General features: G+C 39.2%; 1 protein-coding gene across 1 annotated transcript in view; it reads left to right on the plus strand.

Moving 5' to 3' along the window:
* Positions 1 to 24431, plus strand: part of DNAAF11 (dynein axonemal assembly factor 11) — a 108650-nt gene that overhangs the window by 63469 nt on the left and 20750 nt on the right. Inside the window, exons 7-10 of the mRNA XM_036890566.2 lie at positions 210 to 287; positions 4950 to 5015; positions 9250 to 9319; positions 9988 to 10083. Coding sequence (XP_036746461.2) covers positions 210 to 287; positions 4950 to 5015; positions 9250 to 9319; positions 9988 to 10083 — 310 coding nt within the window. The remainder of the gene's footprint in view (positions 1 to 209; positions 288 to 4949; positions 5016 to 9249; positions 9320 to 9987; positions 10084 to 24431) is intronic.

The raw sequence follows: 24431 nt of genomic DNA on the forward strand, positions 1-24431 counted from the left end.
ACAATCATACAGAAATCTGGTTTGATTGTCAATTCTCAGCATGGAATTAAAAGAATGGAGCTTATTACAGTGAATTATTGATGTATTCACAAATATCTGATTTATTTTTCTTAAACCGTTTCACAAAAATATTAATTACTTTTATATTTTCTTTATTTATCTTTCCCTCTCCCCACTGCCCTTTGTTCCCACCCACCTCCAATCTTAAGTGAAAAAAAGAAGAAAGTGAAACCACCCAGGATTTTGGTCACCAAAGATGGGAAAGCTCTGAATGTAAATGTGCCCAAGTACGTAAGACTAAACAGAGAATTGAAAGAGGAAAATTTGTGGGGCTGATCATTACGATGGTTTCAATTACAGTTTGCTTTGAGGAGAATATATCTGACTGCTCTTAACACCCTTGATGAGCCTAAAAAGAATGTGATTTTTGTGCATATTTGAAAACAAAACATCTATTATGTTTTCAAGTGCATAGTGTTATATTTCATTTTCTTGGCATGCAAAAAAGTGATCTTGACATAGGGAAATCATAGGTATTTATGTATTTCCTGAAACATTGGACCATCTACAATTTTATGCCTAAAAATTCCAAGTGCATTACTGTTGTGGTTATTAATTTTTAAAATTCTGCCATGTACAACCTGGCTGAGAATATGATACATCTCCTCTACATCTACTTTGTACTCTGGAATATGTCTACAAAGCATTTGAGAGCTAAGAAAAGAAATTGATATGAATACCTCTAAAGTTAATAAGAGAGGTAAAATATTCAAACTGGAAATTCTCAGGTATAATAATAATTGATGCACCCTATCTGGCTGTCTTAGATTTCAAAACTAGAAAGTAGGAGAAAAGGCCTTTTGTAGCCAACAGACAGACCAAAGAACCTATGGACTAAACCTTGTTTGCTGCATTTCATTACTCAAAACCTGCGTGCTTCATCATTTCATTAGCTACACCATTACCATGGTAAAGACTCTGTCATCAGTCATTCCCAGGCATCATTCATTTAATCTGTGTGGCAGTCTCATGTTTTAGGCAGTATTTCTTTTTCACAGGTCCAAAAGTTGAGCCTGAGAGGAGGTGAAATGACTTGCCCAAGGTCACATAGCTAATAGGTGGTGTGTCTGACTTGCTTATGCTAACTCAGTTCTAGTGATTTCCATGATCAAGTTTATAATTTTACCTCCTATTCCCACACACACCAGCAGGCATGAACGCAGTGCTAACACGATGGTAGGCACTGGGGATACAGCAGTGAATGAGACACGTGTCTGCCTTCACAGAGCTTAAAAATCTAAGGGGAAGATGTCTCCTTTCAGTCTACAACAGGGTTTAGGGAGACCCTCAGAGCTCTCTGACCCTAGTAAAACCACCATGCTTCCCATCCCATTGACCACCTCACCTGCCCCTAAAACTAATTTTTTAGGGGGCGTCTCCCTACCACCTCTGCCTCCCCCTAACACTACCTACTGTCATACTGCGGTCGCCCTTCTGTGTCCTGCTGGGTCCTCTGTCATCATCCAGAATCTTACGTCCTGTGGCACCGTACACCTCCTAATCCAACTCATTCCCCTCCCACTCCCTGGCCACCCCCACCTCAGCCCTTCCACTGTGCCCTCCGGAGGTTAGGCCTTGTCCACAATACCTGTAGCCTCAACCTTTTCTATCAGTGTCCCGTTTATCTTCTTTCACTGACGGAAACCAAGCATTCTGCTTCCATGGCTGCCCTGTTTGTTCTTCCTCACCACATATACTGCAAGGAAAGGCAGACCTCATCATTGCTACTTTCAGACCATTTTTCTTCCCTTCCCTAAACATTTCCTCTAGATATGCCTCCCCCTTTCCTCCTTATTACCATCATCTATCTACTTACCTCCTGATGAACACTCAGCCCTGCCCCACTCAATGCATTGAAGATCTTAGTTGGCACCAGACCAGTGTCTTTCTCTCTCCTCTCCCCTGTCATCAAGCTTGTGGCCTCATCATAGATGTGGATGATCGTCCAAAGCCTTGGCCTTCCCATCCCTCACCCACCTCAGTCCCAGCCATCTTTCTCTCCACCTCAGCCTGACCACACTATCTACTTTCATTCTCAGATTTGCCATCATCAGTATGTCTTCCACCTCCAGAAGGTTCCCTTGGAGTGTCTCCCTGAGCACCACCTTCTGTGTCCCTGGGGAACCCCCTCCAGTTCAACGATCACATGTCCTGCTAAGACCTGAATCTGTTCCATCTACTGCTGTTCTTCCACTGTTGCGCCCACCCCTCATGTTCCCACCTTCTGTCACCTGCTTTGGCTTATGATTCACAGAAATCTGTCCTTGATGTACATCTTCAACTCACTTGTCCTTCTGGCCTTCCATCATCCTCACCTCACAGCCACCCTCCCTCCCAACCTTTACATCTAATATGCCATCTTCTCTTGACTTGCCCTCACGCATGGCTGGAAGAAAACATTCAACTCTACTTGCTGGTCTTACTGTAAATTTGCAACCAGATTTTAGTGGACTTCTGGCAATCTCACTGTTTTCTTGGCCAATTCATTCTCCCATTTCACACCACCTCCTCTCTTACCTCCAACAGTTTTGTTTCTATTCCATTGAAAAAACAGAAGCAATCAGTGTTCTCATCCAGGTTACCAATGTACCTAGACCTGTGCCATATACTTGTCTCTCTTGCTATGACAGGTGAACTTCCTTTCTGAGTCACTCGCTGCTGTGCAAATCCAACCCACTCTCTGATCAAGGACACCACTTATGTAATCATCCCTTCTCTCCTGTATTAGTTCTCTCTGCTCTACTGGATCTCATCACTATACAAATGTAATATCTTCTGTCTTAAACAAAATCAAACAAACAAGAAGCTTCCCTTCCCCAGCGTCCCTTGCAGCTACAGCCCACTTTTTCTGCCCCACTTAATAGCCAGAGTTCTCCGTGGAGATGTCTTTACCAATTCCTCACTTCATGTTTCTTCTTGAAACCTCTTCTGCATATTCCAGCACCCTAAAACTTCTTTAGTCACATCATTTTTATCTTCTCTGTTCACATCATTTCAGAGTCCGGTCCCATCTACTTGACCTAGAAAATTAGGCCAAATGATCATTACCTTCCTTCTTGAAGCAGGCCCTTTGCTTCTGATTCTTTGAACTCACTACCTTCTCATCTTTCTGTATTTTGCTGGATCCTCTTAGTCTTGGATCCCAAGTCCTCTGGGGCAAAGTCCTCAGCTGCATTCTCTTTTCACATTCATTCTTTGAGGATGTCTATCAAATTTCACGGCTTTAAGCACCATCTTTACATTACCCACAGCCAGACCCAACATCTTCCCTGAGCTCAAGACTTGTATACTCAGCTACTGACATCACTCTGTAGATATAAGATAGGTTTCATAAATTTAATCACAATAAAAACAGAAGTCCTAATTTCCATTCCCATCCCCACTATCACCTTCCCCCATAACATGCTTGTCCCCCAGTGTTCTCCATCCCAGTAGTGAGCCTGTACCCACTTGGTAAGACCAAAAACCTTGGGCTTACCCTTGATTATTCTCTCACTTTACCAGTAATCCCTATGGGCTCTTCCTTCATATATCCAGACTCCAACTACTTCTCACTGATGCCATCACCACCACCTTAGAGCAAGTGAACTACTTGCTGGACGATTGCAGTAGCTTGTTAAACAGTCCCTATGGTCCATCTCTTGGCTTCCTATAATCTCTTCTGCTCAGTTGAGTATAAAACAAGGGAGGAAAGGACACATACTCCATCTCTTTAAGAAAATTCCTGGAAAGCACCATACAACACTCTCCTTCACAGATCAAAATCACCTGACCTCATCTAGCTACAAGGGAGGCTGGAAAATGTACCTTTTATTCTGCATAAGCATGTTCCTAGTTCAACTCAGGAGTCCTATTACTATGGATAAAAGGGGAGTAGATCATGGGAAATGAATAGTAATTTCTGCCATAGAAAAGCTCTCCAAAACTAGCTTTCAAGTAAACTATGAAGGGAGAGTTTAAGTTGCCTGGCTGGAAAATTGGGGAATAAGCTATCAAGGCAGAGGAGACAGCACACAGAAAAGATGAGATGAGATCAAGAATGCATGGGTCGCTTGAGCAGCCGAAGGGTCCTGCATGGCTGGATGGTTTGAAGCAGTGTGAGTGACGGCCGCAAGCAGGCATGCTACTGGCAGCCAGATCTATAGCTAACTGCATTTTCCAAGCAATTGGGCCTATATTCTTTAATATTGTTGGGTTACATATTTTACAGAATAAAAGGATTAATGAAATGTTCAGAATAAATCAATCAGATAATTCTGAATAATATGTTGAGGCCTTAAACCTAGGCCTCAGCCTTAGGTAGTTAGTTAAAAGACTTAGGGGCTGAAATTCTGCCTCTCCAGGCTCATGTCAACCTCTCTGAGCTTCTCTTTCTTCATCTGTAAGATCTGAAAAATGCATAGTGCTTCAGCATATTCCAGGGCCCTGGAAAGGTCAGCAATGAAGGGAAGAAAAACAATGGCAAGAAAATTAAAAGGGACTGTTTCAAACATAAGGATTGGAATGCTGGGAAGGGAGTGGCAGATGTGACATTCGGTTCTCCAGAAGTGATTCCGGTGTTTCTGTTTGCCTCTAGCAAACTCCAATGAAATGGAAAAAAAACCTTTAACCACCAGATGTCTCTATCTCTGCAGCAATGCTAATGTTTTGTATGTAATTTACCTTAAGACTCTCATGTTTAAACAGTGTAAACAAATAACATGAATATGTTGTAGGTTTCTGCTGAAATTTTTAAGTTGATGTAGACATTTTGTTATCCAACTTCCAAAATAAGTTTGCCATTAGAGATCATTATATAATTACCAAATTCACTTTGATACTGAAATGGGTTATCTACACAATATTGCTGAAGATGTAACCTATTTTCCCCCAAATGGATTATTCCTTAGACTTGCCTTCTCTTTGAAAGATGATGAAAAACGTAACCAGATCATCCTGGACCTTGCTGTCTACAGGTAAAGACATTTTGTTTTGTATTTATTTAATGGCATTTCTGTCTGTTTTCATTCTCAGCTGTAATCTCTTGAGTTCTGCAACATTTTGAAATGAAATTTGCTTTTCCATGTGATCAAATGAAGTTTTTTTTTTAAGATAAAAATTTACTGTAATTTTAAAAGTATGAAAATTAAAATGAAAGACAAAGTAAATAAATGCACAGTCCCATGGCTATGAACTCCGGCGTAGCTCTCTCTAAGGCAAAGTTAACATAATTCTCAGAGCTTTGCTGTTTCCTTATGCTTATGCTTACGCCCCACAAGGACCTCTCTGTAGTGCCACTCACTTTATATTCCTCTGTGTTTTTTCCAACACTTTGACGTAATAATAAACAGCAGGTGGGGCCCCCCATCTCGGAGGCCTGAGCATACACCCAGCAGCCTCTTTACCCCCCCGCAGGCAGACACTTCTTCCCAGGTGGTGTCCTACATCACGACTGGCTTGTCCCCCGCACCCTGTGCCAGTGGGCAGGAATGGCACAGGCGGCATGCTTGCCCTTGTCGCCACATCGTGACTGGCTGTTGCTCTCGTCTTCGATCTCTGTACTGCTGACACACCATCAGCCTATGTCGCCTTCCACTCTTCCTTGTTGATGTCGTGTAAAGACACCCAGGTCACTGTGCCTCCTTCCTTGAGGACCGTAGGCACCGGCTTGCTGCCTTTCACACCCCTGATGTCAGCACCCACCCATTCGCAGGCTCTTTCTTCTTCTCCAGCCCTTGCAGACCCCCGGGGCCTCAGGGCTTTGCATGCATGCGTCCCTCTGCCCGCACCACTCTCACCCTGGGTGGCTGTGTGGCTTGCTGCTCATTTCCTTCGGCTTCTGCTCAGCTATCACTTCATTAGAGAGGCGTCTCTGCCCCAGCATCCGATAGGAAACAGTACCTACCCTGCCCCAGCACTTCCTTCCACCTCTCCCTGCCTTTTGATGTCTGCCTGACAAACTACACTTGTATTTTTAAAAATGTGTGGTCAAGGCAGGACTTTGTTTTGTTTGTTTCTCCCTCCTTATTGTATGATAAATTTTAGCCAAAGTAAGCAGGCGAAGAGAGGCAACAAAAGGCCAGGTAGTTTATTTGAGTGCAACTCCCGGTTGATGTTCCACGGTCCAGGTACCACAGGCCGGGGAAGTCACACCTGGTCAGGGAGGTGGGGGCTTATAAGGGATTAGGAGGGGGAGGAGTGGGCAAGCTATCCTAGGGGGCGTGGAGAGGCATGATTGGCTAAAGGTGACATAATAGACAACTAGAAACTTTTTTCCTTCCAAGAGGGAGGAGGCTGACATCCAGGTCTTAGTTGGCACATCAGAAGGATGGAATTCAGGGAGAGCTGTCCCCTTTCCATATACGGCACGGACCTTGGGGTCTGGTCTGTTCTCCTTTTATGGTATCTCTCTGTTCTGTTTGCATGTCCTTGTTTTTCCTTCCTCCAGCCTAACACTTATGTCACCAGCACCTAAAACAGAGCCTGACACCTGGTAGGAGTTCAGTAAGTCCAGGAATGAATGAATGAATGCTAATGATGGGAGTCAATGAACATTTATATGCATGTATTATAATAAAGGTCTTTCTCTTTTTACAGGCTTTTTTACATGCTCTGTCTTATTTAATCTCTTAGTAACCCAGTGAAGTAGGAGGGATTGTTATCCTAGCATTACCCAAAAGGCTGTAAATTTTCAGAGGGTGAGTCTTGTCAAAGTAGAGATAGTAATTGGAGGAGCCAGAATATGTACTCTCATGCCTGGGTCCAACTTTGTTTTTATAATTGTGGTAAAATACACATAACTTAACTCACCATTTCAGTTATTCCAAGTGTACAATCCAGTGGCATTTAGTAAATTCACAGTGTTGTGCAGCCATCACTACTAGCTAGTTCCAGTAAAGTTTCATCACTCCAAAAGGAAACGCTGTGCCAAGTAACCAGTCACTCCTCATTTCCCTGTTCCCCTGACTACCACTAACTTGCTTTCTCTCACTAGAGACTTGGCCATTCCAGATATTTCATATAAATTGAGTCATATGTGACCTTTGTGTCTGGCTTCTTTCACATAGCATAATATCTCCAAGGTTCATTTATGTTGTAGCATGTGTCACAGGCCCCTTCCTTTTCATGGCTGAATAATATTCCATCATTTGGACAGACCACATTTTTGCTCATCCAGTCGGCAGTTGATGGACATTGGCATTGTTCCACCTGTGACTGTTGTGAGTGGGGGCTCTTTGTGGTCCTGTCTTTGCACTGAGCTGCCTCTCTCACCCCTCCTATCCATTCTTTTGGCCACGTGCTGCCAGTCACCTGCCTTTAAAGAGCCTCTAGCTCTTCTCCAGCTGCTTTCATGCCTCTGTTCCTCCAGCAATCCAAGCTGCCCTTTCTTTTGTTTTTCAGCTAACCATTCTCTGTCTCATCCTTTTAAGCCCTTTCCATTTTTAGGCCATATTCCTGGAGTTCAATGAGTGGCATAACACTCTCTCATTTTAGCTCTGTTGGTAGTTTCACCTTCAGTCCTCAAATGAAAACTTTTCTCATCCAACTGTGTATGTACATTTTCAGGGTGTGATGATATTTCTCTTGTATAAGTAATAAAATCTTTCCATTACCACGATTCTGTCTTAACTAATTACACTAAAATTCCTTGTTATCTACATTGGTATGTATATATATGGATACTTATTGTCTGCCTCCTCCACTGGGCCATTAGCTATAGGAGAGCAGCGACTGTCTTTAGAACATGCTAGTTACAGTCTCCCAGTGCCTGTATATATGGATGTATATATGAAAGTTAAATTCATTTGTTCATTCATGTATGCTTCCTACTTTTATTCAACAAACATTTATAGAATATCTACTATGTGTCAGGCACTGGGAGACTGTAACTAGCATGTCCTAAATACAGTCCTTGCTCTCCTGTAGCTTATGGCCCAGTGGAGGAGGAAGACAATAAGTAATCACAAAGGGAGAGGAGTGCTGTTCAGGAAAGGGCCAGAGTTCAGGGGTCAAGGGCAATGGTGTGTGTAATCTGGTGGGTGGTGGTAGAGGAATTGGTCAGGGAAAGTTGGTGACATGAGCACAGAAAACTGAAGGATGAGAAGCAGCAAACTTTGCAAAGAACTGGAGAAAACCAGCACCTGCAAAGACCTTGTAGGCTGGAGCAGATGAACTCTTTAGGAGGCCCTAAACATGAACAAAAATATGTCATCCATCAAAGTGGTAGACATCAAATGTGACGTTTTAGGAAACATTGACTCTACTTTTTATTATAATAATTTTTATTAAATAAAATATAATGATGTTTTGTTAACACTATGTACTGGGCACTATGCATGTGTCTGCATAGCTATCTTAGGGGATAGGCACTCTGCATATCCTCATTTTACAGATAAAAAAACAAAAACTGGGGCTCAGAGAGGTGATAAAACAGGAAGGGTGGAGTCAATGCCTCACGAGTCGGTGTGGCTGAAGCCCTTGCTGGCAATCCTGGTATTGTGCTACCTGCCTCAGTGTTTGTGGTTTTTGAATCATTGCTGCATTTCCAAAGGTTCAGAATAAATATTTTAAAATGTATAAAAATAATAATTTTTATAAGTATGTAAAAAATAATTTACTTATTATTATGGCTAAATGAGTGAGGTAAAAATAGAAATCTTTCATTTGTTCATAAAGTCAAGGCAAATAAATGTGAACCAGTGATCCTGGGGTCACTGCCATGGACGGAAGGCTTTGCCTCTTGTGCAGGATGTGCCTTGGAAGGGAGAAGCAGAGCCAGTCTTACAGGAGAGGTAGTGTCAGGGCAGCTGCAGAGCAGCTAAGGAAGCCGGAGCTGGTGGCAGGCCCAAGGCATCATGGACTCAGCATTCCTGGCTATTCAAGTCAGTTTTAAGGGCTTAAAATAAAATACTCTCAAAAGAACATGGCAGGCTGATTTTTGCAAACCTCTGGTGTTTCAGGCTGCAGATATTTTTAGGTTAGGGGCAGTCAGTGCCAAGTGTACTTGTGGGTCTAAAAATGAAATTGCTGATACATTGAATTTCCTTTGGTCTGGGGATTAATTGAACGCTAATTTTCAAGACCTGTTTAGCATGGAGATTGTAAAGTCCTGTCATTTAAAATGGTCCTGCAAGTGTGAATTTGTATTTGCACTTCTTTAAACTTAATGTTTTTGAAAATGGTAAGATTTTGGTGTGTTTAATTTTGAAGGTATATGGATACATCTTTAATTGATGTAGATGTGCAGCCGACTTACGTGAGAGTAATGGTCAAAGGGAAGGTGAGTAGAGCTGCTGTAATTTCAAGAGCTAAGGTTGCCTCAGAAGTTTTTAAAGTAGTATTAAAATAGAAAAAGAGAAATCCAGTCAAAGAACTACTTTTTAGACACGTGATTTTATACAGCAGGAATGATTGCTGACCATTGGGTATCTTGATAAAATTAGCATTTTTAACCTGTGTCCATTGCATTAGTACTCCTTTCACAGCTGGTAAGATGGACACACATGTGGTAGCTTATGTTTGACATTATATTTAAATAATATATGTAAATCGTCAGTGATTTCACTCATAGCAACTTTAATGATATCATTTTTTAAATAGTATTTTTTGCTGATTCTGAGCATTCATATGAGTTAGCTTAAAGACGTTAAAGTGGAAATATGTTGTTTTATGAGAATTTTTATCTGCAAATTCTTTATCAGCCTATTTAATGTAAATGGACCAAGTATTTCAGTTCATGATCCATGACTATTTAGACTATTCATTAAAATAGGTAAAGTAGTGCATGCATATCAAGCATAGCCCATATATTATTTTGTTCCTAATAAGTCTAAGCACATTTTTTAAAACAGAGCAGTGAATCTTAAATTTGTAATGAAAATACCTCTTGAAGTAACCCTCTCCTGTAATATGCACTCACTCTCCATGACCCTTCATGTTCATGTTCAGCCATTTCAGCTGGTTCTTCCTGCAGAAGTCAAGCCTGACAGCAGCTCTGCTAAAAGATCTCAGACAACAGGACATTTGGTGATCCACATGCCCAAGGTAGGCAATGCCATTTGGGTCGATTTCAAGTCTGGATATGTTGGTTCCTGAACGAATTTGACCCATCAGGGCTAACAATGACTTCTGATCAATGTTCTTTGGTTTAAGAGAACCAGAAAATCTACTTACCCCAACTCAGGAGAACAAAGACCTGGGAGAACAGAGCTGAGCAGAGGATGTCTTTGGGGCCTGTAGACACTCATCCCACCATCACTTGCCTACTGGTTCTTGCCTGTACCACCTTTCCCATCTCTGCAGCAGAGTTGGGGTGGGAGCTGGGGTGTGTCAGTCGCCTGGTTCTCCGATGTGGGGAGGTACCACTGAGTATGTCTATTACACAGTGACTGGTACTTTCCTTACAAATAACTTTGAGAGGAGATGTGGTAGTAGGCCTTAGATCTCTAAAAAATTGTGTTTGAATTATAAATCTTGAGCTTACCAGCTTTGTGACTTTGTCTACTGTTCTTAAGAGAGATGATACACATAAAATTCATAGCAGAGTGAGCACTTAATGAGTATTACTAGTACCACTTTTCATACAGACTAAATATTATTTTAACTAAAACTATTGTCTTTTTGGGGGCAGTGTTGGTGTACATGACCTTTTGATAACAGCTAACTTCTAAAGTCTGGTGAAACTGCCTCTGTGGACTTTCAGACCCCTTAACTTTGATCAGAGTTGGGCATCTGAAATAGAAATTGTTTAGAAGCCTGAACAGGCTTGACATAAATAGATGACAACCTTAAAGAACTTATGGAAATCAAACTTAAAAAAAATTAGTTTGTCTAATGAAGTATCTCAATTCCTCATTAGAAGATATATGAATGAATTAGGAGGTTTCCAGCTACAAGCTGCTGAAACCCAAAACGAACTGGCTTTAACCGTGAAGAAATGTTTCATCTCTTGAACTAAGATACAAGAAGGCAGGGAGGGTCTACACAGGGCAAGGGCACAGCCTTCCTCATGTTAGCTTTGTCCTCGGACTGGCTTCCTGCCTGAGAGGAGCACTTGCAGCAACTTGGGTGACGTGCTTTCTTGTTCTTACTTTCCACGAAGATAGAGAGCCAGAGACAGACACAGAGAGGATCTCACCCATCACTACGGCATCAAAGTTCCTCCGGACTGTTAAGGCCATTTTAGCTGAAGAGCCCAGCAGGTCTCGATTGAACCCTGGGCAATGGAAACCAATCTCTGACCAAAGAAATAATGATACTTTGTTTTGTTTCCATTATTTTTAATTTGGTTACTATTATCTCATCTCATGAGCTGGAGGTGGAGTCAGGTTTGCCTAAGCCACTCAGGTGTCAAAGGAGAAGAGTGGGTAAACCAGTGGAGATGGGGTTGTGAGGGGGAGATGCGGCAGGAGCCTCTGCTGCAAAGATTATAATGTGATTAACCAATAAGGTTTCTGCAGTGATTTAATAATCCTTTAGGTAGTTTTTTAACCATTTGATTATCAATTATGTATCTTCACTCTGAGATAGTAAAACAGTAAATACAATTTGTTGTCAAGCAATAAAATAACAAACACAGCTGTAAGAATGGCAATGTCCTTGGTGATCACAACAAACTAAGGAAGTGCTTCTATGCCTATCAGAGTCTCCTGTAGGGAAATCTTAGAGGTAACTTAATTACCTCAGCACTTTGATAGAGAAGTTTGTGAGACACTGTGATCAGCAATCTTTTCTTTTTTAAGTTCCATTTTAACAAAGATTAAATGGTAACTGCTATTTCCTAAAAGGATATCAAGACACAGGATTTATGTACCTTTTGAAGCCTACCAGACAACTGATCAGATAGCCTCTCCTGTCACTCCTTAAAAATCTTTTAAATACACACAACATCCTATTTCCATTATCCCTTTTGTATTTTTATGTATAAATTTTTCATATTAAATATATGTGAAAAGTATAAAAAATGACTTATTAAAGAAAAAGTATGTTACAAGTGCTTGGCTGAAGATAGTTTACATAGAAGGACTCAGAATGGTTCTATCTTTTCCTCAGTAATAAACTATGAATAACATTTTTCCTTTGAGGTTTATATATTTTAAGGTTTTAGATTACTATGATGTATAAGTTCTCTCATTGTTCCTTTTAAATTATTATTAATTTATTTCCTTTAATAATTCCTTCATATATCTCTATCATTATTCCTTTTAAAAGTAGAGAATCAGTAAAAGCAACTTTTGGAGAATAACTTCTTGCCCCAAATAAGTTGTTTTCATTCATGAGCTAGGTATTTTCAAGGCTATAAACTTTAAAGAACAAAAACTTTCTCTTAAAAATCACCAAAAGTTAAACAAAACTTTAACTTCACTTATGCTTAATATTAAAGATATGTATTACTGAAAATTACCATCTTCATAATTCCTAATGATCAAAACATTTGAAGTACTGAAGTTCAATCCACTGAGCTATTTCTGTCTAAGCTTTTAATTTGCTGTAGAATTGTCTATGTCTGGCCTGCATTATAATTACTAAGGAATTTTTTTGGAATTTTAAAGCATATTGTAAAAACCAGGTAGACATTTAGGTAAAATTTCGATTCATTCATGGAATAGTGTTGTCAGTATTAAATATGTTGATAACTTAGTACTTCCAGAAATACTAATGTAGTCCCTAGTAGTTTATAATATTTGGATGTTCTAATTAATGAAAAGGAGATCAGATTTGATGTTTAGTCATACCCTTTTGTGATAATACTTGTAAAACTGTAACAAGCTGACCTATATGATATGTCTGTGCTATGGTGATTGTATTATGCTTATTTGTGGAAATTCAGTGATGAACTCTGTGTACATCTTCCAAGGATACAAAATTTGTGATAGAATCCACAAAATGGTAAGATACTTCTTCAGCATTTTGTCATACATGTCAAATTGATATTTTTCTCTTTTTTTACCCCTAAATGAGGCTGGATCTGTACAGACTGGGTGCTGATTAATAGACAAATTTCATCAAATCTGTTCCCTGTCACAGGGGCCATGGCTAAATTTTCTGTTGCTGGCATGCCAGTGGGTTCTCCCAGCTCAGCTCCATATTCCAAGAGGCTTTCCCTTCATGCCAGCTCTACAATGCCAGATAATTCCCAGTATCAGCCCCTGAGCCCTGTACTGTGGATTGATGAAATGCACAAATACCACCATCCAAAGCACACAGCCAGAATTCCTCCCTCTCTACCACCTTTATAACTTAACATGTGGGTACCACGTCTCCCAGAATGCCAACCTATGCTGTACTGACTCTACCAAGATTTCAAGGGTTGATGCCTTGGCTTGAAGTGGTGAGTGGAGGTGTGGATGAAGAGGTCTTCTTGCTTTCTCAGGACAGTAGCAGCAGGCAATAGAAGCTAACTGCCCAGGTGGTAGACGAGTGGGAAACATTCTGTATTTCATGAGCTTTTCCTCAGGCCTGTCCCACTGGTTAGTGGCATTTCTTTCTAGTTTCTGGCACTGTTTTATTCAGTAGGCTTAGCTTTGGGAAGTGGCAGAGAGGATCTCAATTTCCAGTGTGTGTAGGCTTTTATTACATTAGATGTATCCAGTCAAGAAAAATGGACACATGGAAGTCATCTACTAACCAGGAACTCACTCTTCTTCTTCAGAGGAGAATTAGTAATTCCTTTTTCAACACAGCAGCTAGAATGATCTTTTTATAGTATATGTAAATCATACCAAGTCATGTTTCCCATTTCATTCAGAGTCAAAGATAACATCGCCTGATAACCTCCCCCTGCCATTATCCTTCTGATGTCATCTTCCACCACTTACCCTCTAATCATCCCAGCCACAGTGACTTGTTTCACAGACGTGGCAAGCATCCTTCTATCCCAGGACCTTGGCACTTGCTGTCCTGCAAATGCTGGAATGCCCTTCCCCCTGATGTCCTCATGGTTTGCTCTCTGACCTCTTTTGGGTTTCTGCTCAAGTGCCATCTTTTCACTGAGACCTTTCCTGACCCTATGTTTAAAAAGCATCTCCTCTCCTGTCCCAGCATTCTCTGTCCTCTGTTCCTGCTGTGTTTTTCTTCATAGAGTGTATCACAGTCTATACATTTATTTCTTTGTCTCTCTCTCAACAAGGATGTCAGCTTCATGATAACAGGATTTTTGCCTATTGTTGCCTCTATTGTGTTACTGGCACCTAGAACAGAGCCCAGAAATGAGTAGGCATCCAATAAATTTTTGCTGAATAAGTGAATACATTAAATGCATCTTTAAAGTACATTTTAATAATTAGAAAATTTATCTCCCTTAATTGTTCTGTCTCCCAACCATTTCCTCATTATTTTTCCATGTGTATCATTCTGGGTTAACTTTAAAATAATTTTTTCAAATCCTGTCTCCAAAAATGCCATTACCGTTTTTATTGTCACTGTAGTTTAGAAGGAGTGGAAAGTAATGAGTAAGGTACTGGGCTCTGGAGCCTGAGGGCCTGGGTTAAATTCTGACACCTCTACTTAGTAGTTGTGTGACCTCGGGCAAATTATTAATCCCTGATGCTGCAGATTCCTTGTCTGTAAAATGATATTAATAATAATTCATACCTCAGAAGGTTATCTTGAGGATTATATAAATTAATATATGTAAAGCACCAAGAAGATAATACACACTGCATTAATGTTTACTGTTAACTAATACTATACATTTTACTAATAATTAATATTGTTAAATTAATTAATTTTATCCATTCCTATTAACCAATATTTTTATTATTGAGATTTGTTTTGAATTTATAGATTGTTGTGAAAATGAATTGATGTATTTACATAATCAAAACTGTATCTCTAATAATGTATGTTTTCCATTTATTACTCTTCTTTCATGTCCTTCTGAAGTTCTTTTTGTAATTTTCTCTTCAAACCTGCTACCTATTTTCAAAAGTTTATTTATACATACCATTCATGTGATTTAGTTCCTATTTTGGATGAGGTTATTCCCCACTGCATCTTCTGAGAGTTTATGCTTGGCCTTCAGTATATTTTCTTAAATGTGTGGTCAGACTAAGTTATATGTACATGAACAATCTTATCATCATCAGCCTAGGAAGATTTGGCATATGAGCTCATCACAGTCCAACTTAATAAGATTTAAGTGAAATTTTGTATTCACTGAGAAGCTTGCATCAAGTCATTAAATTAAACTCCCATCTAGATTCTCAATTGACAAGTTATAGGAACACTTGCCAAGAATATGCTTCATGATTTCCTTAGGGTGTTCTTTCAGAATAATTAACTGAAATTAAGGAAGTTGCTATCTGAACTGAGCAGCAAAATACATTTACAACTACAGCTGGTGAGCATCTTGGTTCTGCTACACTGAGCACAGGGGGTGAAGGTCACATACTAAGGCCAATGTTACAGACCGTGATTCTAAACTACAGTTTCAGCTTCCCTTCTCCTTAATATTTGGATACATGCTTCTCAATACTTCTGCTCAAACCAACTTCTGATATACCCAAAATAAACTCACTTTTATTCTCTGATTGTTAACTTAAAGTGGGTCTGTGGAGAGGTTTTGCCTGGTTATCCTAACAGGCTTTCCCATTCTATTTGTACTTTACTCTCTTAGAACATTACTTCTTATCCTCAGCTCATTGCTAGAATTTCCAACACTGAAAAAATGGAAGCATCAAAAGGTAATTTCTACCAACTGTCATATCTTCCCTTGCTTGGCTTCCTTGGCTGTCCTGATTCTATGAATGGCCTGTCTGTGATCTATCCAAACTCTCCAAATACCCATTTCCATTTGCCTTTAAAAGACCTTTTTTTTTTTTTTACCTCTGGCAATTCTCTCTTCTCTCTACTTCATTGAATTTTCCCTCTCTGCATCTTATGTTAGAAAACATGCTGAAATATCTCCCTTCTTCAAAACAAAAGTGCTATGAAATAAAAATGTCCCCCTCTATCTATTGCTTTCATCTGTTTACAGCAAAACTCATATAACAGACATCTCTATTTGTTGTATCAATTCTTTCCCATAATCTCATAAAAGACCAAGTCCAGTTAGGCATTCATCTCCTCTCCAACTCCCACCCACGGACACATCTCTCTTGAAGGTCTTCAGCCATGTCCATGTGACTAACTCCCACCGTCGGCCCTCGTCTTCTTGGCCCTTTCAGCAGATGTTTACACCATTGATCAGTCCCTCCATTTGTAAACACTTGTTCACCAGGCATCGGATATACCACTTTGTTTGGTTCCCTTCCGATGTCACTAGACGCTCCTGCTTACGGGTGTCCTCTGCCACCGGGTGCTTCTGTGCTGGCTCTTTCTCATCCTCAGGCTTCTGAAAGTCGGCACGTCCAGACATTCAGTTCTGGGCCCCTTCTCTTCTCTATTATAAATTCCCTGCATGATCTCATGGCTTTAAATAACATCTCTAGAGCTTCATCATCTGCTAATTACCAACTACATAATTGGGAACAACAGTCACACCAAGGAAAATTTGGAAAGATGGACTGCATATTTTTAAAACATCTTAATAGTACCATTACCTAATAAGATAGTGAGCAATCACTGTCCACTTATCTGGAAGGAATGGCTGAGAAGGTAAACCATGCTTCCAGTGACCACATAGGGGTGAGAAGAAAAAGTCAAAGTCCAGAGCCTTCCATGGATGGGGACTCTAGGAAACCACCCTGACTTTGGGTCTCTGAAGTACTGTAACCTCGGAGTAAGGTGAAAGAGAAGCCAGCCAATCCTCAGAAGATCTTGCAGCCTATAGAAATGGCCTCCTTCAAACTGGGCCTTGAACTTGAGCGAAAGTAGTCTCAGATGAGTAACACCCATACGTGCCTAGCAATATATATGTATATTACTAATATGTATGTTTTTTTTCAACTAAAATCCATCACGCAAAGACAAACTATGCACACACAGAGACGTGAGTGGGATCCAGTAGAAACCCGGTCCGTGGTTCGGAATCTGGTTATGCCTGACTGGCTGCTGCTCTTCCCCCTGAGGGGCGCTGGAAAAGCTCCACAGTTGCGGGGAGACAGACTGTAGAACACTGTTTTCATTTGAGGGCTCCCAGAAGTGGAACCTAATAGAGAGATGTGAGCACAGTAGTTTATTTGAGTAATAAGGGACTGCTGGTCAGGAAGCAGGGAAGGGAAGGCAGCCAGGGGGGAATACTCCATTAGGCGCTACCCCGGTGAGGAGGCACGAGGGGATAATGCACGACACGTGCCTCAGGATAACTCCTTCTGCAGGGTGCCGGGACTGGGGTAGCAACACACCAGCCCCTGAGAATTTTTGATTGATGGCTGCTCCCTGTGGTAGGGTGGGAAGATGGGGGTGGAGTAAATGCCCCAGCACTTCTGAACTCTTGCTGCTGTAAACCAAGCAAGAACGATCATGAACTTTTTCATGTGAATGGAGGATATTTCCTGAGACTATCTCCATCAAGATTGTAAAAAAATATTTTCTTTTCTTTTTAAACATAATTATCATCCTTGCCTAACTTAATAAAATATTTTCAGTTTTAGGCTGTTGTATGTGGACGCTCCTTCATGGAGAACTGTCAGATAAGTTTGCACTTAACAAGTATAAAAGAATTTTAAAGGACCCATTTGACAGATTTGTTCCACTTTAATTTCAAAGCAGTAACTGTCTTATGTAACTGTCAATATTGATTTTACACATAAGTAATCAGTAAGTGCACTTTAAAAAAATTTTTTCAGACCATCTCAGTATCTTTGAAATCAAAACCAGTATTCTTGTCCTTCTTACTTTTCTGATCAGTTTTTCCAAAATTTAAATTTTCTTTGCTGCCAAATATGCATTTATTTAGGATAGAATATACTTCAAAACTAGTTGACTTAATGAGGTATGTTTATCTGCTCAAAAATTTTAAAATAATGTGCCAGTGGCAATTTGTATATTTTTCTAATATTATGCATTCTCTAAAGAAATCTTTCTTGCAGGCTCAGTGAATTACATGCTTTTTCTTAAGTCCTTCAGAACAATAAAGAAATAATGAAATTCTTAAAATATCAAGAATAAATTTGGATATATATAAACTTATTCTAAGGCTAAAAGAAAATAAAAAATCTAATTGATTCTGAAGTCATATTAATAACAGTCTTTTTTGGGAGTCTGAAATTTGCATATTTAAATGTCCAACCCCAATATTATGGACAAATAACTAACAAATGTAAATGCCAGAAATATTTAAGAAGCTAGACAGTTTAGAAGTGACCCAATTCCACTGACATTGATATAAGAATTGTTAGAAAATAACAATCTGTTTCAATTGTAGGGATGGGCCCCATTGCTGAGTACTGTTCACCCAGTAACTGATTCAACTACCCTAAGCCCCAAATCAAATAATTGGCTTACATCAAGGTTGATTGGTATCTAATAGACTTAGCTAGTTGGGCAGTTTTATGAAAAAAAAAATGTGGAGACATTTTTAGAAGTTACTTAAAAGGCATGAGTCAAGACAGTAAGAGTGTATACTTAAGCTAAATGGTGATGGAGAGAAGATAGGCTGTACCATAAATAAATTATATGGAAGTTATTAATATCAGATGAGGGAATTATTTAGCATGTTTGGGTTGCCACAACATGGAAGTAAGGTGCTAGACTTCAGAAATAGAAAACTTTCTGCAAAATTATGAAGAACTTTAGATAATTAGTGAATTATTAATTAATCAATTAAAATATTTATTCAATTCATCCAAGATTTATTAAGCACTTAGTATGAATAAAGCACTGTGTGAATTAGTGTAGAAGAGGGGAAAAAATGATGTCGATCTCTTAGGCCCTTCTTCCCCGCTCCCCATTGAATCCACTGACCATCACCCCCTGCAGACCCACATCTGCTCTTGCCCCAGTTTCTAAGTCCCAGTGTCAAATAGGCTCAGATTTTTCTTAAGGAGTTTTTCTTCCCTACTGCTTAAGCTTGAAATTATGTTATTGGCTCAGAGACTAGTCTCAGAGTCATAACTGCTGGCGTCCTCTATGGCTCCCTAAATCCCTTTTTGTCTAGTTAGATTCAGCATCAACAGGGCTCAGTATGCATGAAACTGCAATTTGTAGACTCCCGCGTCTTCCCAATTTGTAGATATAATAGGCAGGAATAGGCATCTCTACGGGGTCTTTCCTCTTAGTTCGAGTTTGTTGCCATTCACTCATTCATTCATTCACTCATTCAGATATTCCTTGTATTTTAATGAGTACCTACTGTGCACTGTGCTAGGTTCTTGGAAATGCAAAGAAAAAAGAAGACTCGCAGTGAATTAGTTATCCCAGGGATATTGACTTGCAGAGTTAGGACTAAGGCTATGATACTTCCTCAATATGTTGCTTGATCTGAACACCTAATGAGGGCACCTCATTTGTCCATCCCTGTTATATCCTTCACTGGTTAGCCCTCTGCTGTTGAGACACTGTCATCTTTCTAAAGTATTTCAATAGTCTTATAAAAACAGTTATAATTCTTTTTCAAATGATTCAAAAAGTTATTTTCCTTAGAAGTAGTGAAGATGATTGATATAAAAAGAAATGTAACATAGAAAATTTAGATTAAAACATGCAAATAGGGTAATTGTTTATTCATATCGATATTTAATATAAATATTTTCAGGAAGATTAGTAGAATTAAATAAAAATGTGTCAGTTACAAGCATTATAGAAAACCAATACAAACCAAAGTCAGTACAGTTACATGGAAAAGAAAAACATAAAAAGGAAACATAAAATCAGAAAATTTGTAAGAAAGTAGCAGATGTAAAATCAATTATGCTGTCCAGTTTACAAGAACATGCCTGAATCTAAAAGACACAGGAAATGTATAAAGAAAATAATGGATAAAGCTATATTAAGTGAATGCAAAAATAATTAGAGTACTTACGGCAAAATTAATATCACACATGATAGCATTAAATGGAAAAAGGGTTATTCTATGGCAACAAAAAATAATATGAAATAAAGATCTGACAGACTTATATATTCATTAGTTTGTATGTTATTTAAGTGTATGAACCATAAGGCCTTATAAATATAAGGAAAAATAACCAGAATAAGCTCTACTAGAATATTTTGACCAATTTCTGTCTGATTGTTATAATCAAGAAAAAGTAAGGCCATTTATTATTTGAATAATACAATTAAGATAATTTTAAAAGTTCATAGTAGACAGAATTCATGAAAACTTCATTTTCATTTCCAAAAGAAAAAATTGCAGCAATTATATTTAATTGCAAGTCAAAAGAAATAAAGTTGAATAGAAAGTATAGAGCAAACCAACAACTAAATTTGAGAAATTCAAAATACTGTCCTAAAATGCTATTAAACCACAAAGGAAATAAAAAAATCATTTGCTATATGGAGAATAAATGATGTAAACATTAGAAAACTGTATAGGCTTTAGAATCAAAGACACTTTTTGGGCCCCTACCAAATGACAAGCCAATTGAAAGCATAGTTGGCATGATTGGTTGCAAATGGCCAGATGAACGCACAGTTTCCTTCTGCAGACCTCCTCCTCCCACAGGCTTCCATGCCCCAGAAGGTGGCACCATCATCTACCCAATTTATTATCCAAGTCAAACTCAGGAGGCGTCCTTGACTTACCTCTTACCCTCACAACCTACATCTTGTTGGCACTACCATCCACATATATCCTGAATTCAGTTACTCATCACCACCTCCCCACTTACCCCTGTCCAAGCCAGTGTCGTCTCCCAGGCACACCACCTCATAACAGCCCTCTCCCTGTCTTCCTTTCTCTACTCTTTCCAGCCTTTCGATTCTTTCTCCATATAGAAGCCAAAACGACCTTTTTAAACCGTAAATCAGATCATTTTATTCTTCTGCTTAAAACCCACCAATGGCTTCCCTTAGCACTTGAATAATAGTCAGCTTTTCTCATCATGGCCCAGAGAGCACTGTGTGAGGTAGCTCCCGTCTGCTTTTCCAGCACCTTCCTCCACTTTCCTCCTTCATTTCATTCTGGACTTGGCTTTTTCTCTCTCCCTGGAGCACCGCAGCCTCATTCCCCACCACAGGGCTATGTCCGGAGAGTAGTCCGTGCCTTTTCTTTTCTCTCCTGTCTCCTCTGTATCACGCAGATCTTAGCTCAAATGTCACCTCTTCACGGGAGCTTTTCCTGATTTCCAGAGCCGACGTGGCCAGGTGCCTTCCCCAGTCTTCTCTCACAGCCATAGCTGTGGTTAGTACAGTGTTTATCACCAGCAGCAATGGCCGTGCTTGTTCACTTTTGAATGGTTTGTCTTATATTCGCTACATACATGTATGTATGTATTTAATAAGACTCATGAACAGGAAATAGGTTCACCCCTAAATGTTTATGGCTTTGTTATCACCACTGTAGGGGATGACATTGTTTGCTCCTCCAACTTCTTGCTTCCACATGATTATTTTAACTGTTCTAGGTCTTTTATAATTTTCGTTGTTTTCTTTATGTTTTTGTTTTTGTTTTAATAAGGTATCACTGATATACAATCTTATGAAGGTTTCACATGAGCAACATTGTCGTTACTACATTCTCCCCTATAATCAAGTCCCCCCACGCCCCATTACAGTCACTGTACATCAGCATATTAAGATGCTATAGAGTTACTACTTGCCTTCTCTGTGCTATACTGACTTCCCCATACCCTCCCCTATATTATGTGTACCAGTCACAATACCCCCTAATCCCCTTTTCACTCCCTTCTCACCCACCCTCCCCAAACCCTTCCCTTTGGTAACCACTAGTACCTTCTTGGGTTATGTGAGTCTGCTGCTGTTTTGTTCCTTCAGTTTTTGCTTTGTTGTTATACTCCACAAATTAGTGAATTCATTTGGTACTTGTCTTTCTCTGCCTGGCTTATTTCACTGGGCATAATACCCTCTAGCTCCATCCACACTGTTGCAAATGGTAGGATTTGTTTTCTTCTTATGGCTGCATAATATTCCATTGTGTAAATGTACCACATCTTCTTTATCCATTTATTGACTGATGGACACTTAGGTTGCTTCAATTTCTTGGCTATTGTAAATAGTGCTGCGATAAACAGGGCTGCATATGTCTTTTTGAATCTGAGATCTTGTTTCCTTTGGGTAAATTCCTAGGAGTGGAATTCCTGGGTCAAATGGTATTTCTATTTTTAGTTTTTTGAGGAACCTTCATATTGCTTTCCACAATGGTTAAACTAATTTACATTCCCACCAACAATGTAGGAGGGTTCCCCTTTCTCTGCATCTTTGCCAGCATTTGTTGTTGCTTGTCTTTTGGTTGTTGGCCATTCTAACTGGTGTGAGGTGATATCTCACTGTGGTTTTAATTTGCATTTCTCTGATGATTAGTGATGTGGAGCATCTTTTCATGTACCTATTGGCCATCTGAATTTCTTCTTTGGGGAAGTGTCTGTTCAGAACCTCTGTCCATTTTTTAATCAGGTTATTTGCTTTTTGGGTGTTGAGGTGTGAGTTTTTTATATATTTTGTGTGTTAACCCCTTATCGGATATATCATTTAAAATATATTCTCCCATACTTTAGGATGCTTTTTTGTTCTACTGATGGTGTCCTTTGCTGTACAGAATCTTTTTAGTTTGATATAGTCCCATTTGTTCATTTTTACTTTTGTTTCACTTGCCCAAGGAGATATGTTCATGAAAAAGTTGCTCATATTTATATTCAAGAGAGTTTTGCCTGTATTTTCTTCTAAGAGTTTTATGGTTTCATGACTCATATTCAGGTCTTTGATCCATTTTGAGTTTACTTTTGTGTATGGAGTTAGACAGTAATACAGTTTCATTCTCTTACATGTAACTGTCCAGTTTTGCCAACACCAGTTGTTGAAGAGGCTGTCATTTCTCCATTGTATATCCATGGCTCCTTTATCATATATTAATTGGCCATATATCTGTGGGTTTATATTTTGACTCACTATTCTATTCCATTGATCTATGGGTCTGTTTTTGTGCCAGTACCAAATTGTCTTGATTACTGTGGCTTTGTAGTAGAGCTTGAAGTCGGGGGGTGGTCTCCCCTGCTTTATTCTTCCTTCTAAGAATTGTTTTGGCTATTAGGATCTTTTGTGGTTCCATATGGATTTTAGAACTATTTGTTCTAGTTCATTTAAGAAGGCTGTTAGCATTTTGATAGGTATTGCATTGAATCTGTAAATTGCTTTACGCAGGATGGCCATTTTGACAACTAATTCTTCCTAGCCAAGAGCATGGGATATATTTCCATGCATTGGTGTCTTCTTTAATTTCTCTCGAGTGTCTTGTAGTTTTCAGGATATTGGTCTTTCACTTCCTTGGTTAGGTTTATTCCTACGTATTTTATACTTTTTGATGCAATTGTGAATGGAATTTTTTCCTGATTTCTCTTTCTGCTACTTCATCATTAGTATATAGGAATACAACAGATTTTTGTCTGTTAATTTTGTATTCTGCAACTTTGCTGAATTCATATATTAGTTCTGGTAGTTTGGAGTAGATTATTTAGAGTTTTTTATGTACAATATCATGTCATCTGCAAACAGTGACAGTTTAACTTCTTCCTTGCCAATCTAGATGACTTTTACTTGTTTGTGTTGTCCGATCGCCGAGGCCAGGATGTCCAGTACTATGTTGAATAAAAGTGGGAAGAGTGGGCATCCTTGCCTTGTTCCCAATCTTATAGGAAAAGCTTTCAGCTTCTCGCTGTTAAGTATGATGTTGGCTGTGGATTTGTCATATATGGCCTTTATTATGTTGAGGTACTTGCCTTCTATACCCATTTTGTTGAAAGTTTTTATCATGAATGGATGTCGAATTTTGTTGAATGCTTTTTCAGCATCAGTGGAGATGATCATGTAATTTTTGCCATTCATTTTGTTGATGTAGTGGATGATGTTGATGGATTTTTGAATATTGTACCATCCTTGCATCCTTGGGATGAATCCCACTTGATCACATCGGATGATCTTTTTCATGTATTTTTGAATTCATTTGCTAATATTTTGTTGAGTGTTTTTGCATCTATGTTCATCAGGGATATTGGTCTATAATTTTCTTTTTTTGTGGTGTCTTTACCTAGTTTTGGTATTAGAGTGATGCTGGCTTCATAGAATGAGTTTGGAAGTATTCCCTCCTCTTTTACATTTTGGAAAACTTTAAGGAGGATGGGTATTAGGTCTTCTCTAAATATCTGATAAAATTCAGTGGTGAATCCATCTGGTCCAGGAATTTTGTTCTTGGGTAGTTTTTTGATTGCTGATTCAGTTTCATTGCTGGTAATTGGTCTGTTCAGATTTTCTATTTCTTCCTGGATCAGCCTTGGAAGGTTGTATTTTTCTAGAAATTTATCCATTTCTTCTAGATAATCCAATTTGTTAGCATATAA

This window comes from Manis pentadactyla, chromosome 3 (assembly GCF_030020395.1).
Source record: "Manis pentadactyla isolate mManPen7 chromosome 3, mManPen7.hap1, whole genome shotgun sequence".
In the NCBI taxonomy this organism is placed as follows: Eukaryota; Metazoa; Chordata; class Mammalia; order Pholidota; family Manidae; genus Manis; species Manis pentadactyla.